General features: G+C 44.7%; 1 protein-coding gene across 1 annotated transcript; it reads right to left on the bottom strand.

The window, feature by feature from the left end:
• Nucleotides 1-13,524: 13,524 nt before the first annotated feature.
• Nucleotides 13,525-14,244, bottom strand: LOC122624652 (cofilin/actin-depolymerizing factor homolog). The gene has a single exon (XM_043804310.1). The coding sequence runs from the start codon at nt 14,077-14,079 to the stop codon at nt 13,633-13,635; it is 447 nt and encodes a 148-aa protein (XP_043660245.1). The 5' UTR covers nt 14,080-14,244; the 3' UTR covers nt 13,525-13,632.
• Nucleotides 14,245-15,881: the final 1,637 nt, after the last annotated feature.

Here is a 15,881-nt window from a genome sequence, read left to right as displayed (position 1 = left end):
GTTGCCAGCGCGACTTGTTGATATATTCATGCGGCGCTCGCTGTTGGAAGCTAGGGTATGTACTCGTCGCTATTCGATCACACCTCGATCGAGCTTTACATATATGAATACGACAAGAAACAATTGTTTCCCTAATTACATTCCACAAATATGCTAAGAAAAAACGTCATATGCCATTCGAAATCACGCAATTATGGCGTATTATTAGCTTTGTTATAATTTTTAATATTTGCTTCCCATATTTAACTTTATAAATGTATCATTGTTCTTTTTAAAATGATAAAGAAAGTTAAGCGTCCCTCCCCATTTCCCCCCCACAGGTACTCACCGCTTTCCTAAAGCTCTTGCCACGTCAGCTGCCAACTGGTTGTAGCTCCTGGAAAATAGCTAGCTCAGGCACTTCCTTCCAGTTCCTCCAGTAGGTCAAGATCATATTATTGATATCCATCCTCTGCTGCCACAAATCACATTTCACTGCACCACTCACTAACAATTAATATTTAAAAAAAACATCGAAAAAGTGGTTTGCTTACGTAGGACTTTTGAGAAGCGCAGAGGAGGGCACTTATATTTTGGTACTATTTAGTATTATTTAGTATTAAGTATTTAGTATTATTTAGTATTAAGTATTTAGTATTATTTAGTATTTAGTATGTAGTACTTAGTATTATTTAGTATTTACTATTTAGTATTATTTAGTATTTAGCATTATTTATCATTCCCTTTTAATGTAACGCAATACTTTCAGCTATCTTACTTATAACTTTATAATTTCACTTTGAATGCCAGCTAGAACAATAGAAATAGAATGATGTTAATTAGGTATAAATATTATTTAATAGTTAGAGTGCCGCTGGCTTGCTGCAGTTCTCTGATATATGTATGTAGATCTCGTTCGTGAAGCTAAATCCATTCATAAACCTACAGAGCTGCCAGCGAACAGGACAAATCGCTGCCACCGGATAGCATAGCATACATTTGGGGGCAAACGAGATGATGGAGCCGTACAATGTTTGGCAATCGGTGGAAGTGAGTGGAGTGAGTGGAGTGGCTGGTTGAGTAATTAGCATGTCTCCCCGAGGAACTGCAAAATCAGTGATTCCTGCCAAAGCGGAAGAGGCAACGAAAGGCCACATTTGTCAACTTAATTAGCGAACCTCCGGTGATTCCGGCGCTCCGTTCAGGTGCCATCTTCCAGCTTACACCCTTGGCTCATTATTTAAAGACTTTGTCGCCGTTTGTTTGCCCTGCGACCCGAGTTTATAAATCACTTCGCACCACCACGCACCACCACGCAGCACTTCGCGGCACTGGAGCAGCCATAAAGTGAAACCCGAGTGGTTTATGTGCCGCTTGCCGCGCCTTTCGGTGGCCTCAACAGGTTGTGTTGCAAGTTGCAAACTTTATTTGGGCTCCAGTTCACGCGAATAATCGACTTTGCTGGACCAAATTAACTGCAGACGGATTCGCTCGAAAACTTTCCAACGGATTGCGTTTATCTGCCAGTTCGCCAGTTCGCCAATCCCAGTGCAGATCGTTTCAGCCAAAAAATGTGTGGGTTGGTGGGTTGGCGTTTGCCTAAATTGATTAATTCAATTTAACTCTTTGGGCGAACTGCCGCGAAAGACAAACTTTGTCGGGCGCATAAATAATGCTGCAACATTAATTAAAGTGGCCAGAAGCGTTGGGCGGATCGAAATGCCAAGTTCTTTCGTTTGTTCCGCTTGTTTTTTGTCTGGCAGTCGGTCGTTTGGCACTTCAGCCTACATTTTATTTATTTACTTTGGACTTTAATTAATTTTAATTGTTGTATTTGCATTCGCAACGGCTCCGTTGTTGTTTTTCGACTTTATGGAGCAGTGATTGCCGGCCGTTAATGCAATTCAGGCAACCGAAAATTACAGTTGCCGTCGCTAATGGCCAGCTACAGATGGTCTGTATATAGATACAGATACAGATACAGATACAGATATGAATACAGATACAGATAGTATGGGTAAGGCCACTGATTCGCACAAGAACCAAACCGAACTGAACCGAACTGAACAGAAGCAACAGATATACTGTGAATGCATAATGAGCATGTCGGGGAATGCCCCTGAATAATGAATTAATCGTCCAGTTCAGCTGCTAGTTCCCGCGTTCCAAAGCCATTTATTACCAAAGACATTTCACCACCCAACCAAACCAAACCACCCACCCACTCAAGGACATCCCGCCAGGACACTGTCCTGTTCCGTTCAGTTACCGAGTTGTGTTTGTGCGAGGACAAACCTATAATAAACAAAGGTACCCGGAGTTTGCCAATTGTAAATTGATTCTCTGCTGGCACAAAGTTGTGCTCATGAGTCATGTCTAACCTGGATGTGCTGCCCGATTGACATCCACAAACGCTTGAAGTTCAGAGGTCACTGAGGGGGAAATGGCAAACAACAAAAACAAAAAAGGAGGTTGGGCTTTAATCGAATTCCAGTTACGTGGAAATGGAGCTACAGAGCTAGTGCAATTGCAAAGGAAAGTCTTGAACAGAAAAGTCCAAGGAGCGTTTTTTAGCCAACGTTTGGGAAAGTGAAAAGTGTTCTTGCAGTAACGTGGAAATGGACTTTCCCAAGCTCGTGACCATAATTGGACCCCTGCCGCATTAAAGAGCTCGGAATATTCCACGCCCAAGGAGCGGGGTCACTGCTCCTCCTCCTCATCCTCCTCCTGCTCATCGCTGTGAAGGGCAAGGGCATGGGATGAGCATCCGGGGATTCAATTGCTGCTGTCCCAGCTGCGGAGGCATGACAGCCCACTGCTGCGTATGCTCAGCATCACAATCAGCATTAGGAGACACAGGGACACACGGACACATGGACACAGGGCTCCTGGTGGCAGGCGGCTTAGGGACACGCAATCGGACGGGCAGGGCGAGATAATTATGGCAAATGCTTTGGATTTTCCGCAGCACACAAATGGATATTAAATTTTTGCTGCCGGCTGGGCAAAAGCCGGTCAAAAGCTGGCCTAATCGAGCGCACATCTGGCTTTGGGCCAGCTACTGGTCACTGTTTACTGGTTACTAGTAACTGTTTGCTAGAAACGGTTTAAAGGTGTGTCGTCCTGGAGTGGCACGTTAATGATATGGCATTTTCTGAGTAAATATCATTAGGCAGTTAATTTTATATATTTACGCAGCCAAGTAATTAGGCATCTCCAGGGAGAGCAGCGTCCGCAGGGAGTTCCAAGTCAATAGCTTGCAACCAGGTTAGCCAGGCTAACAGACAAAACAGTGAACAGACCCGACTCCTTTGGACCTTTGCTTTATTGACTTGGCCCAAAATCCTTTTTGGCTTTCACTCGAAATTCCTTCTTAACGCCGAGAAACTTTTTATTTAACTTGGCTTGCCGGCTGCTTTCTGCTGGCTGCTGGCTGCAATATTTTACGAGCCTTTTGTTGTTCTAAACTCGAATTACGTTGAAATGAGCAATCTCGGGGCTTATTCGCAGCTTCGCCCTCGTCTTTTGCTGCTTTTATTTCATTTTTCATTCATTTTTTTCCTTGTTTCTGTTGTTTTTGTACTTTGCGCTAAATACATAAATCGAGTGAAGCTTTTCCAGCGAAACAAAGGCAACCGGCAATCTGCAATCCGCAATCCGTAATCCGAAATCCGCCCGAGGAAAAACCACTCACTTAGCCAGTTAATTAGCTGAGTTCCTCGGCGATTGATTCGAAAAATAGAACCCACAAAATATGAAACCCCCACGGTTGAGTTCCTAAAATTCCTATGCAAATGCCAGCGGCCAGGAGGCAAAAGGACATTCAGTGGCGGAGGACCGCACACAACCCAATCAATGAATAGGATTCCTCTGGTTTCTGTGGGTTCCAGCGTCCGTCCGTTTAATAATTCAAAGCATCTGGTAAACAAGCACTGCTGGCTGCAAAATCGAATGGAATTGCGCATAGATAGATATTAATTGAGCAATCAGGATGCCCCCAAGGATCCAGGTTGTCCAGGTTGTCCAGGTTGTCCAGGTTTTCCAGGTTTTCAGGTTTCCGGCACTGCGGCAGTTGCCCAATCGCTTACTTAGTCGGACTGTCTGTCAATCAGAGTGCGTGTTTTTCACAGAAAATATAAATTGGCCCAGTTGGAAACCCCCCAAAAAAAAAGGCAACAAATAATCGAGAGAGAGAAAAAATAACACACACACACATTTTGCTTTCTAAAAATAAGGACAGCCTGTTGGCAAAATGTATTAATACCTGCGATATGGCCGCCATTTGTAAGCTGTTTCCTTTTTCTCAGGATTTATTTTTGGGCAAGCCAAGGTAAATGTTAGTTCAGTGCCCATCTCATCCTGCCATTGTTCTATGTTCCGGACTCCGGACTCTCTGTTTAAGCCATCGCCATCGCCATTTGCCGTTTACCATTTGCCGTTTACTGTTTACTGTTTTGCCAACTTTTTGCGGCGGAATGATTAATATTTGTGCACGCCGCCCCCTCAGAAATCAGAAGGGAGCCATTCTAATTCAGATTCCGATTCCAGCCGGCATCGAATGCCGTACTCCTCCACTGAGCTCCACGGAGCTCCGCTGGGCTGTGCAGCCAGTTGCCCAGTTTCCCAGTTTTCCGGCAGATGGAAAATGGATTTAACCGGAACAAATTGGGGATAGGCCATGTCAGCGATGTGGCTAATTTATTACGTCTACGTATAAATATTGCAATTTAAGTTTAAATAATAACATTCAAGTTTAAATAATAACATTCAAGTTAAAATAATACCATTTAAGTTTAAATAAAACAATTCAAGTTTAATAATATGATACATAATTCAAGTTTAAATAATACATAATTCAAGTTTAAATAGTACAATTCAAGTATAAATAATACAATTCAAGTATAAATAATACAATTTAAGTTTAAATAATACATAATTCAAGTTTAAATAACACAATTTAAGTTTAAATAAATAGTACAGTTCAAGTTTAAATAATACAAATCAAGTTTAAATTATACATAATTCAAGTTTAAATAGTACAATTCAAGTTTAAATAAAACATAATTCAAGTTTAAATAATACATAATTCAAGTTAAATAAATAACACGGCTAAAAAAAAAATGATAATAAGCATTAGCAGATCCAAAACTGATATGTAACTAACTGATATGTAAACTATCCCTATTCTTTGGAAAAATATCCCCGTTTTCCCGGCCAACGCAGCAGCACTGATGCTCCAGCCGACTGGCCACTTGGCAGGCGTGACACGTCCGGATGGCCTACATGGGAGGAGTAGCATCCGGCTAGGATGCCGGCACCACAGCACCAGGGCACCACGGCACCACTCACACATGGAGCCCACTTTGTTTGCTGCGAGCCCTTTAAATTGACGTTACGCATCCGCCCCGTTAGCCGGCACGCACTGAAATCCTTATGAATGGGGCCGCAAGTGGCTGTTGGGCCTGCGAATGCGAATTCCCAGGATACCGCCTACTGCGCCCACACACACAGTTCATGTGTGATGGTAGTCATTTGCATTTCGCTTTCATATTTTTGGTAAAAAATTACAATGTGTGCGACATGTGGCTGAAATAAATCAAAGCAGCAACGGCCACCCAGCCATGAGCCAAATTATGCGATGCTCTGATTTGTGGCCATTAGCTCGTAGCTTGCCGAACGAGAACGAGAGCGAATGTCATAAATTTCGGGCTCAAAATTAATGAAAAGCAAAGCAATTTATGGTGGCAAAGGTCGTGTGGCGAGACTCTCATGGTTGCCTCAATTCGTTTCGTTTCGATTCGATTCGATACGGTTGCCTGCAACATCATGGCTCGTGCTGGGCAGGCAGTCTAGCATTCCAATTCCCCCGTCGAAGGTAAATATAGTATCGCACATACATATATATCTCATATCTGATGGGGGGGTATTTGGTATGGGGTATGGGAAAAAGACAAAGGCCCACTCAGGTGTCACCGGAGAAATGACAGCTCATCAAAAGCCCGACGACGACGAGGACAACGATGAGGATGAGGATGAGGACGCCGCCGCAACCCACGCCAAAGACAAACAAACAACAGCCATTTACGCGTGTCATCGAAGGGTGCTTTGATTCTAATTTTGATTGATGACACTGGTGTATACTGTACACACTGCACGGTATACAGTACACAGTACACAGTATAGCGAATACAGTACAGTAGAGCATACAGTCAGCTCGCGCAGGAGGGAGTTGCCAGGAAACGCAGCACCGCTGGCTTAGCGCCGGAGCACGCCATCATCATCATCACTGCTTCATTGGGGCAATGTGGAGCAATGTGGGGCACCATTCAGCAATGTGTGACCTTTGGGTGGCTCCATTGCTGGGGGGGATCAGGTTGGGACAACAACTATGAGCTGGAACGTGCCCAGAGTGGGAACCGGTGTTTCTAAATTTCTAAATTTGTGCTCTGCAATTGCAGACGCTGCGCTTTAACCTGAGCCAATTCGATGTCAAAGCAATCCAAGTTGGTTGAATCTCTATCGCTGTATTGAATCTCTATCACTGTATTGAATCTCTATCTCTGTATTGAATCTCTATCTCTGTGTTGGATCTCTATCTATGTATTGTATCTCTATCTCTGTGTTGAATCTATATCTCAGTGTTGAATCTATATCTCTGTATTGTATCTCTATCTCTGTATTGAATCTCTATCTCTGTGTTGAATCTCTATCTCTGTGTTGAATCTCTATCTTTGTGTTGAATCTCTATCTCTGTGTTGAATCTCTATCTCTGTATTGAATCTATATCTCTGTATTGAATCTATATCTCTGTGTTGAATCTCTATCTCTGTGTTGAATCTCTATCTCTGTATTGAATCTCTATCTCTGTATTAACAGAATGCTGCCTTTGCTAGAAGGGGGTTTCTCGTAGCCTTTGGCAAGATGTTTGTTTCGAGTAATGAATAATTCGAAATCACAATTTTCGAATGACAATCCCACATGCACATCCAACTCTGTCCCGTTTCCAAGTGGAGCTCTCCGTTCGCTAATGCGATTAGTTTGAGTGCTGGCAGTGGGATTTTTAAACCGTTTAGCAGGCAGCACATCTGGAGCAACACACACACATTCCCATCCTGGCAATCAGCATCCTTGTGCCGCCTTCAGAGTGCATTTCAATTTCCGTCTGTCCTGGCACAGAGTCCTGCCAAAGGAGTCCTGACACAGAGTCCTGGCAAAGAATCCGGGCACAGAGCAGCCGAGAGCCTGCTGCATCATTTCCAAGTCTCTTCCGGCCTTTGTTTGAGATTCGATTCATAACTTTTTCATCTCGGCTAAAAAATAAAGCAAAGGAGCGCACAATCGAGCAGAGCTCAGCTGGCATAAACAAGGAGGTGGACTCACCACTCCACTCCCACTCCCACGTTATCGCTGTTATCCTTATCATTATCCTGCACACACACACACTCGCACTCTCTCGAAAGTTCCGTGAAACGAGGCGAGGCGAGGCTCCTTGGCGCTGCTGTTCTGCAAACAATGGCGAACAACTCGGAACACTCAAGTGCAATATTTGGCAACATAAATTTAATGTCTGTACATAAGGAGCGCAATAAAACTTTGACCAAGTGCCACCTTTTCCGGCTATTCAGGCTTTTCCAGCTTGGCCAGCTTTCCTCGCTTTCCCAGCTTTCCTCGCTTTCCCCGCTTTCCCCGCTTTCCCTGCTTTCCTCGCTTTCCTCGCTTTCCTCGCTTTCCCCGCTTTCCCCGCTTTCCTCGCTTTCCCCGCTTTTCCTGCCGAGCCTGCAACTCCAGCGGCGGTCTTATCAATGTTTAAACAGCGCTGCAACAACACAACACCCACTTGCACACCTAAAAACAAACGCAAAACCAAAAACAAGAGCTATTAAAACCGGAAGCGACTGCCGAAAGGACTTGTAACTTTTTAAGACCAAATTTTATTAGTGTCAAAGGAGAGTTCTCCCTCTCGGAAGGGAATATTCGGCGGACCATTAGGGGAATGCAGGTGGTAATGTCGCTATGCATATCCCCTTTGTGACGATAAATCCGCTTTTAATTAATTAACATTTGACTTTGTGTTTGCGACCCCACAAGCCAATTAGTGACCCCTAATTAGTCATCCCCATTCGATTAGCCATCAGTGCACTTTCACTGCACCCGTGAATAATCTACGAGTATGTAGCCCTCCGCATCATCGCCAGGATCCTGCGTCCAGTGCTCCGGCTAGACATTGCATCATCACAGCCCACTGGTGGCAGTCAGCATCCCCATGGGAGTCCACATTAGAATCCCCATTGGAGCCGGAGCCGGAGCCGCAAGAAGTCCAAGGGCAGGCGAGCAGCTTAGTGCGGTGCGTATAATTAAACCTGTAAGCGGCTTATGGGTCTTCCTTGTGTGGCGACGAGTAGCAAATGCCGATGAAGTGCATGCCTTCAATTCCGATTGGCACGTGTCACCGCACTTGACGGCGGAGTTCCAACTGCCGAAAGTCGCAGTTCGCAATTCGCCACTCGCAAGTTGGAGATTTCTGTTGGCTCCAGCAGCAAAGTTAATTAGTTGTTGACTCCCTGCTAATTGAAGACAGCAGCCAGTTTTCCCATTCCCACTACGATTTCCCATGCAGGCAGGCAGTTTTCCCAGCCAGCGAACATGTGTGCCCGTCAAGATAAATGCCAAATGCCAAATGCCGGATGAAGGATGAAGGATGCCGGATGACGGGAGGGTCTTGTGGGCCGGCAATTTGTTAAATTTTAATTAAATTCCTCTCGGAATAAGCGCAATGCTGTTGCTTTTGAGAATTAGAAATCAAATAAAAAGCAACGACGCACTTGCCGCCTATGAAATTGCTTAACTTTTAAGTTTTGCCCATTCCCACACACAACACAAAACGACATGGACATGGGCATGGACATGGATATGCGGCCATCTATCTGGCAAGTGGGAATTTTGGGAATCGGGAACTCAATTCAAGCGCAATGAGCTTCATGACTGGAGCCACTGGGTCGGCAGTCCAACTCCAGAGTCCGTAGTCCGGGTCAGAAGTGGCATTACTCAAATCGCACCCGAATGATGGTCTATTTATATTTCTGGGCACGCAGGCCCAACTGACCGACTCATGGACACGCAACAATTCCATTTGGCAGCCAGAGCAGCTCGGTTACGTATGTATGCACTCAGCGGTCAGTTGGTGGCCAATGGGCTCCTTTGGCAGCTTCGTGACTCATTAATCTTCTGCACCACCCCATGTAAATTTTCGATGAAAAACCACGTGACGAACGAGAACTTTCAGTTCGGCAAGTAAAGTTTCTGCGGAGTTGTGCGGCTGCATATGCTGGATAAAAGTTTAATTGCTCACGGATCCCCGGAGACAACAGCTCCCGGGGAATTTCTGGGGAATTTCTGGGGGTCGCTGTTCCTTAAAGGCCCCGGAATACCCAGTAATCACAATTTCTACTCGACTTGGCCTGCGGTCGCCAGCGCCTGCGGCCCCTAGGGGGCGCCACATGGTCGTCCGTCGACTCGGGCACGCGGCAGACAGTTTGGTGACCCCAAGGGGCAGCCATGGTTCACAGACCCCATCACTAATCGCCATGTATTGGAGTGGAGTGGAGTGGAGAGGAGTGGAGCGGTGACCGCATCTTTAGGCATCCATATCCATGAGCGGATTCCCAAAAATTGGGCAGCAGCGCAGCATATTAAATATTTAAGCGTCAAGCCGTAAAAATGCCAATTTTCAAATACATAAATGAGCTTGCTGCCTTTCGACCAGCCATTTAGAAAAGAAAAAGAACACATGTATGTCTGGCTGTTGGTTTCGGTTTCGTCCTTGCTCTTGTAGCTTTTTCATCTGCCATCGCTTTGCAATTCAAATTAAGCTGCGGAGCAGCTCCACGCGTCTATTCTCTTCGTGGCATCAGACGAGTGTCTGGACCTGGACATCTCGGGTCTGCCACTTGGCAGTCCAAGGGTGCCCCAACTGCCCCGAATTCCATGCCCGACGAGCACTGCACACTGGGCTGTAGTGTTGTTTCCCTGGGTTCACAGGAGGGGAGAACTTGTTGTACATAAATTAAGCCTTTGCTTAACCCAGAACTTCCGTCGTGATTTCGAAATATGTAGTATTCCCTAGAAAGTTTTCAGTTTAGCTGGCTATTAAACTGCACTTAAATATATATCTTAGGTAAATTTTCTTAGCACTTCTAGCATCTTTAGTATTCTACATTAAAGTATCTCAGCAATGTTTAAAGCCTATCACAGTTTGCATTGAATTTAGTTAAGCTGCTGCTATTGATTAAATATCCTAATAACTCATCAAATGAATAGATATCTTTCAATATGCCAACAATAACCTGCAGGATATTACAGAGTTCAGGGTTCGAGTCCAATGTGCCCGGTAAGACGCATCCTCCAAAGGAAACAATTCCGTAGCTGCCTGTCGTGGCACTTTGCATACACTTAGCATATTCGCATTCACATTCACATTCGCATTCGCCATCGCATCTTGGTATCTTCGATGGCCGAGCGGATCACGCTCGCAAATTGATCCTGGCAGAGGGAGGCGTCCTTAGACAGGAGACAGGAGTTTGCAGCGTTCGACAGGCAGCCAATTTAAGTGTAATTGAGCCTGACCTTGAAGGCAGCTCCACAGTTTATACGTGGGTTTAATCAGAACTATGTAAGTATATACAAGTATGGCAACAATTGGCATGGATGGGTACATAAACTGCATGTTGACTAGGGTTTTCTGCTTTCAAGAACTTCAATTAGGCCACGGAAGTGGAAAAACTGAAACTAAGCCAACTAACAATTTCCAGCTGGCTTGTCCAGAAAACCATACACACAAAGGCCCCAGCGTAGCGTCAAAAATCGCATCATGTTGTTTGCATTCGAAATTAGAAAAGCCAGAATCCGCGCCATCCTGCAACTTTCGCAGTTTTCCGCGATGACATGTGGATGCCCCAGATTAGGGAGTAACCGTGCCACACGGGTAAACGTGGCTGCCACGAAGCAATTGCAACTTTTTTGGGGGGGGGCCAAGAACATGGCCATTAAAGTCGTTCAACCAGGAGGATATTCCATTTCCAAGTCACGGCTGGGGAATTGGCCATTAATGACTAAATAGCCTTGTAAGTTTGGCCAGCCAGCCAGCCAGCAGAAGAAAGTTCGCAAGTTTGACAGCAAACATCGACGTGGCTTAACAAATTCAATTTCATGAGCACAACAAGCATAATTAAATGGAACACAGTGAAGAACACGGCGAAGTGTTGCTGTTCAGCGAAACTGAAGTGGAATCAGGCCAGCAAGGAATCCGCCAGAAATGCGCGACTTTCAGCTTCAGCACGGACATCTGTCTCGGATTTTGGCCACGTTCTAAGCCGCTTAGCCGTCGACAACTGGGCGAAATGGAGGGTTGGGTGGCTAGGGTGGTTAATTGTAAAGAGAATCGAAAAACGTAAAAGTTTTGGCCATTAAGAGTTAAATCGTCGTCGTGATCCGGCATCCAAAGGCATCCCATGGCATCCCATGGCATCCAAAGGCATCCCATGGATAATTACGTAGTTTCCCGACAAGATGTGGCACACTCGCCTCCATGCAGCTGCATGGAGTGCATCCCAAGTGGTGGTCTGTGTGGTGTTCCAAGGACTCCATCCGATTAGCCAAAGTCAAGGTGCAAAAAGTGCGCAGCTTAAGTGGACTTTTCTTTTTGTCGGTCTGCAGGCGGCAGATGCAAAGAGTGGCTATTAGTCGGTGAACTTAAGGGCTGCAACAGCAAATGGAGTTGGCTGATGGGTGATGGGTATGCATTTGCATGCAGGTCTCGGTCTCGGTGTCGGGCAAAAAAGCTTCATTTCCCCATTTTTGGCCCGGCCCAAAATCCAAAGGTAAACTCATTTCCGCTGCGAGCGTGCGTGGTTCACCGCGGATTCGTTGGCCAGAAATCAAAAGGGTTTTTGCCAGCCAGTTTTTTTTGCAACGGAGACACGAAGTCTGCCCGTTGCTGTCACTTCTTAACGGCTTCGCCTCTTGACGTTCGCATAAATTGGCAAAAATTTTAATTTTCCACTAGATTTGCGTGAATTTCCCCGGTTTGCTTTGCTTGCCAGTTCCGTTTTAGCCCTGTTTTTCGCCATTCTATTTCGCTGCTTTCGCTTCGCTTTGCTTTGATTTTGCCACATTTGTTGTGGCACCGGAAAAAAAAAAGTGGGTGGCATGTGGAAGGAGGTGGCAAATTTATGACTGCATCTCTTTGAGGTTTCTCGTTTTTTATCTATCTGTTTGCTTTTGACTCGCTTCATTTGGAAAACTTTTCCTTTCCTCCTTGCTCGTCTCGATTTTCCTTGTTTCCACCATCCCCACCCCACCCGCTGCCGCCTTTTTACTTCCAGCGACATCCTTGCTTTCGTCCTTGTCAGTGTCCCCTTCCCCCCCTTCCCTTTCCATCTCGTCTGCCAAGTGATATCTGCTCCTCCTTTACATCTCGTTTCCCAGGCATATGACGGATACTCGGATACTCGGATACTCGTAGCGTCACCAACGACAGTTTGGGCTCGCCGATAAAATTACCAGCCAAGTGCTGCCCAGTCGTCCTTTTTGCTGCCCCAAATGCTGCCTCAGATGGTGTGTCCTTGCTGAAAAGGAAGCCCCTGTGCGAGTACATGCCAAATATCCATCCTAGTTGAATTTACATAATTACGAACCATAAACTTGTTAAATGGCTCAGATAGATTCCTTGGCAGTCCATAAAGAAATGTTGGAGTTAAATTAAGTGATAGGAATGGCCTGGCATGTAATATCCTAAATAAATAATATCCTAAACTTACTATAACTAATTCGCATGGCATCACTACAATACTTTCGACGACAAGGACGATGTCCTGCAGTTAATGCACTCGATGATAGCGGGATGGCGGATAGATGGGAGGATAAAAACTCGAATAATGGGTTATTCGCTATCCAATTGAAATCATTGAATCAATACGCCATACAAGCAGCACATTCAATTGAGAATCCTGTTTGAAGTGAAGTGTAGCAATTGAGAATGGTGACGTGCTCCTCGTCAATTTGATTAATTCGCAGACTTTTGCCCAATGATATGGAAAGCCGCGGCGACGGAAAGCGCGGGGAGGGGGGGAGGGGCGTTCTTTAACTTGGCCGTGATTTATGGATGAGATAAAAAAGTCTGAATGCCAAAACTTTGCCCTCGCCAACCAGCCAAACAGCCGCGCAACTCGCAACTCGGGCGAAAGTATTTTTAGTCGGGCGGCTGCAGGATAATGAGCGATGAAGGAAGCTGGCTGGGAACATAACAAATTATAGCTGATACTCGTGGCAAGCTTCAAGAGGCATCCATATGCCAAATGGGCTCATTAGATGCTGGGCAAAATCAAATTAAATCCGGGCCCCTGGCAACGAAAGACGAGAACGAGTCAGGGATGGGGATGGGGATAAGGATGAGAATGAGGATAAGGATGAGCATGAGGTTGAGGATGTGGACATGGTGTGGCTGGTGGACACTGAAGCTACAAAAAGAAAACCCGACACCAGGGGCAATTTAAATCGACGGCCGACTGAATGAGCCGTACTATATTTCAAGAAGGAGCAGCAGGAGCAGGAGCAGCAGAAGGAGCAGAAGCAGCAGCAGGAGCAGGAGGGGGAGGACTACTCCCTGTCCAAGGAGCGCAGCTGCTCCTCGACAGCATTGCGACAGGCCTCCTCCGGTTCGGTGGCCTGTATGCACTTCTGGACGCCGGCAAACTCCCGCTTGAGCACCGCAAACGTGCTGGAGTAGAGCATCTTGTCCTTGATCCTGGCCAGCGTCGGGCACCAGAGCATCAGGAATAGCTTCTCCTTCAGGCAGGTGGACGAGGTGCCCTGGCACTGGTGCTGATACGCATAGTCGTAGACGGCGAAGCGGCACTGATGGGGTCCACCACGTTGCAGATCCCCCAGGAAGTCGTCGTAGTTGGCCTCCCTAACGCCCAGCACCTCCACCTTGATCTCCCGCTCGTCCTGGATGACGAACACCGCGTAGCGATGCTGCTTCAGCTTCCGGATCTGCTCGAACACGTGCTTGCACTCGCGGCTCAGATCGATGCCAGATGCCATTCTTGGAGTTTGGCAGCCAGTGCCAGGAGTTGTTCCACAATTGGCCGCCAGTGGGATCAATCTCAGCTGGATAATGGATACTTTGAAATTTTGACTGGGATATGCACGAAATCCAGGCGGAAACTTGCCAAATGCTTTAGACAGAGCCAGCTGGGTGATCCAGTTTTACACAGAGAGAAAAGTGAATTAAAAGTAAATGAAAAGTAAATGAAAAGTAAATGAAAAGTAAATGAAAAGCTAAATGAAAAGTAAATGAAAAGTAAATGATCAGTAAATGAAAAGTAAATGATCAGTAAATATAAAGTAAATGAAAAGTAAATGAAAAGTAAATGAAAATTAAATGAAAAGTCAATGAAAATTAAATGAAAAGTAAATGAAAAATAGATGAAAAGTATATGAAAAGTAAATCAAAAGTAAATGATCAGTAAATGAAAAGTAAATGATCAGTAAATGAAAAGTGAATGATCAGTAAATGTAAAGTAAATGAAAAGTATATGAAAAGTAAATGAAAATTAAATGAAAAGTCAATGAAAATTAAATGAAAAGTAAATGAAAAATAGATGAAAAGTATATGAAAAGTAAATCAAAAGTAAATGATCAGTAAATAAAAAGTAAATGATCAGTAAATGAAAAGTGAATGATCAGTAAATGTAAAGTAAATGATCAGTAAATATAAAGTAAATGAAAAGTAAATGAAAAGTAAATCAAAAGTAAATGAAAATTAAATGAAAAGTAAATGAAAAGTAAATGAAAAGTTAAATGAAAAGTTTAAAAAAAAGTTAAATGAAAGGAAAAGAAATATACAGAATATCTAGAAATATCACAATATATATTTCTGTATATTATTTCTGTATATTATTTGTGTATATTATTTGTGTATATTATTTGTGTATATTATTTGTGTATTTTATTTGTGTATATTATTTGTGTATATTATTTGTGATTATTATTTGTGATTATTATTTGTGTATATTATTATTATTGTGTATATTATTTGTGTATATTCCTATATCTGTGCTATTCTCAATCTAATAATGAATAAACGTCAATCTGTGGGTAAATATTGTTGCAATGCAGCTGCCTCACTAGCAAATCACCAACGATCTGCATACTCCACTGTGCAGCTCAACTGGGCCATGAATATTTATGGCTTCGGCACCTTCTGCTCCAGAACCCAGAGTCCACAGCCCAGAACCCACACTTTCCTGCACCCAATCAAATAGAGATAAATTTAGAACTGTTTGTAAGCACTTTTGTCCATGCGAGGATGCAAAGGATGCAGAGGACGCAAAGGATGCGGCAGTGGATCCCAGTGGATGCAACGCGTGTTTGCGCATGCAAATCTGCTAAATGCCGCTTGTGGCCCGAAACAATGTCCAGTTTGTGTGGCTGTGTGGATATGTGGATGCATGGGCAGGGGCATGGGCGTGGCGTTACGAAAATCGTATCCTTTGTGGTGAAATTAATGCGCCATTTTATTCCGACTGGCAAGGCGCTGCGACGGGTTGCACATATGTGCACATCTGTGTTTGGCTGGCAAGTACTTACGACATGCTGACTGACAGCAACACAAAGGCGGCGGGCCGCAGGATGCAAGGATGCAAGGATGCAAGGAAGCAAGGATGCTTGAGGGGCAGGCACACCCATCATCCAGTGCCCGCTGGCAATGAGTATTAATGGCTTAAAGGGCCGCCCACGGAGCTCAATGAATAAGGGGACATACATAAATGTCCATTAGTGCGGAAAATAACAAGAGTTGCCAGATTTAGAGCCAGATTTCCAGATTCATAAGCCATTGTACT

The sequence above is a fragment of the Drosophila teissieri genome, chromosome X (genome assembly GCF_016746235.2).
Source record: "Drosophila teissieri strain GT53w chromosome X, Prin_Dtei_1.1, whole genome shotgun sequence".
In the NCBI taxonomy this organism is placed as follows: domain Eukaryota; kingdom Metazoa; phylum Arthropoda; class Insecta; order Diptera; family Drosophilidae; genus Drosophila; species Drosophila teissieri.
Note: the sequence above shows the minus strand (reverse complement) of the source record. Positions and strands in the feature narration are given on the sequence as shown.

What these genes read in the sequence shown, in the direction of transcription:
- LOC122624652 (XM_043804310.1), bottom strand. Translation starts at nt 14,079, where the DNA reads ATGGCATCTGGCATCGATCTGAGCCGCGAGTGCAAGCACGTGTTCGAG.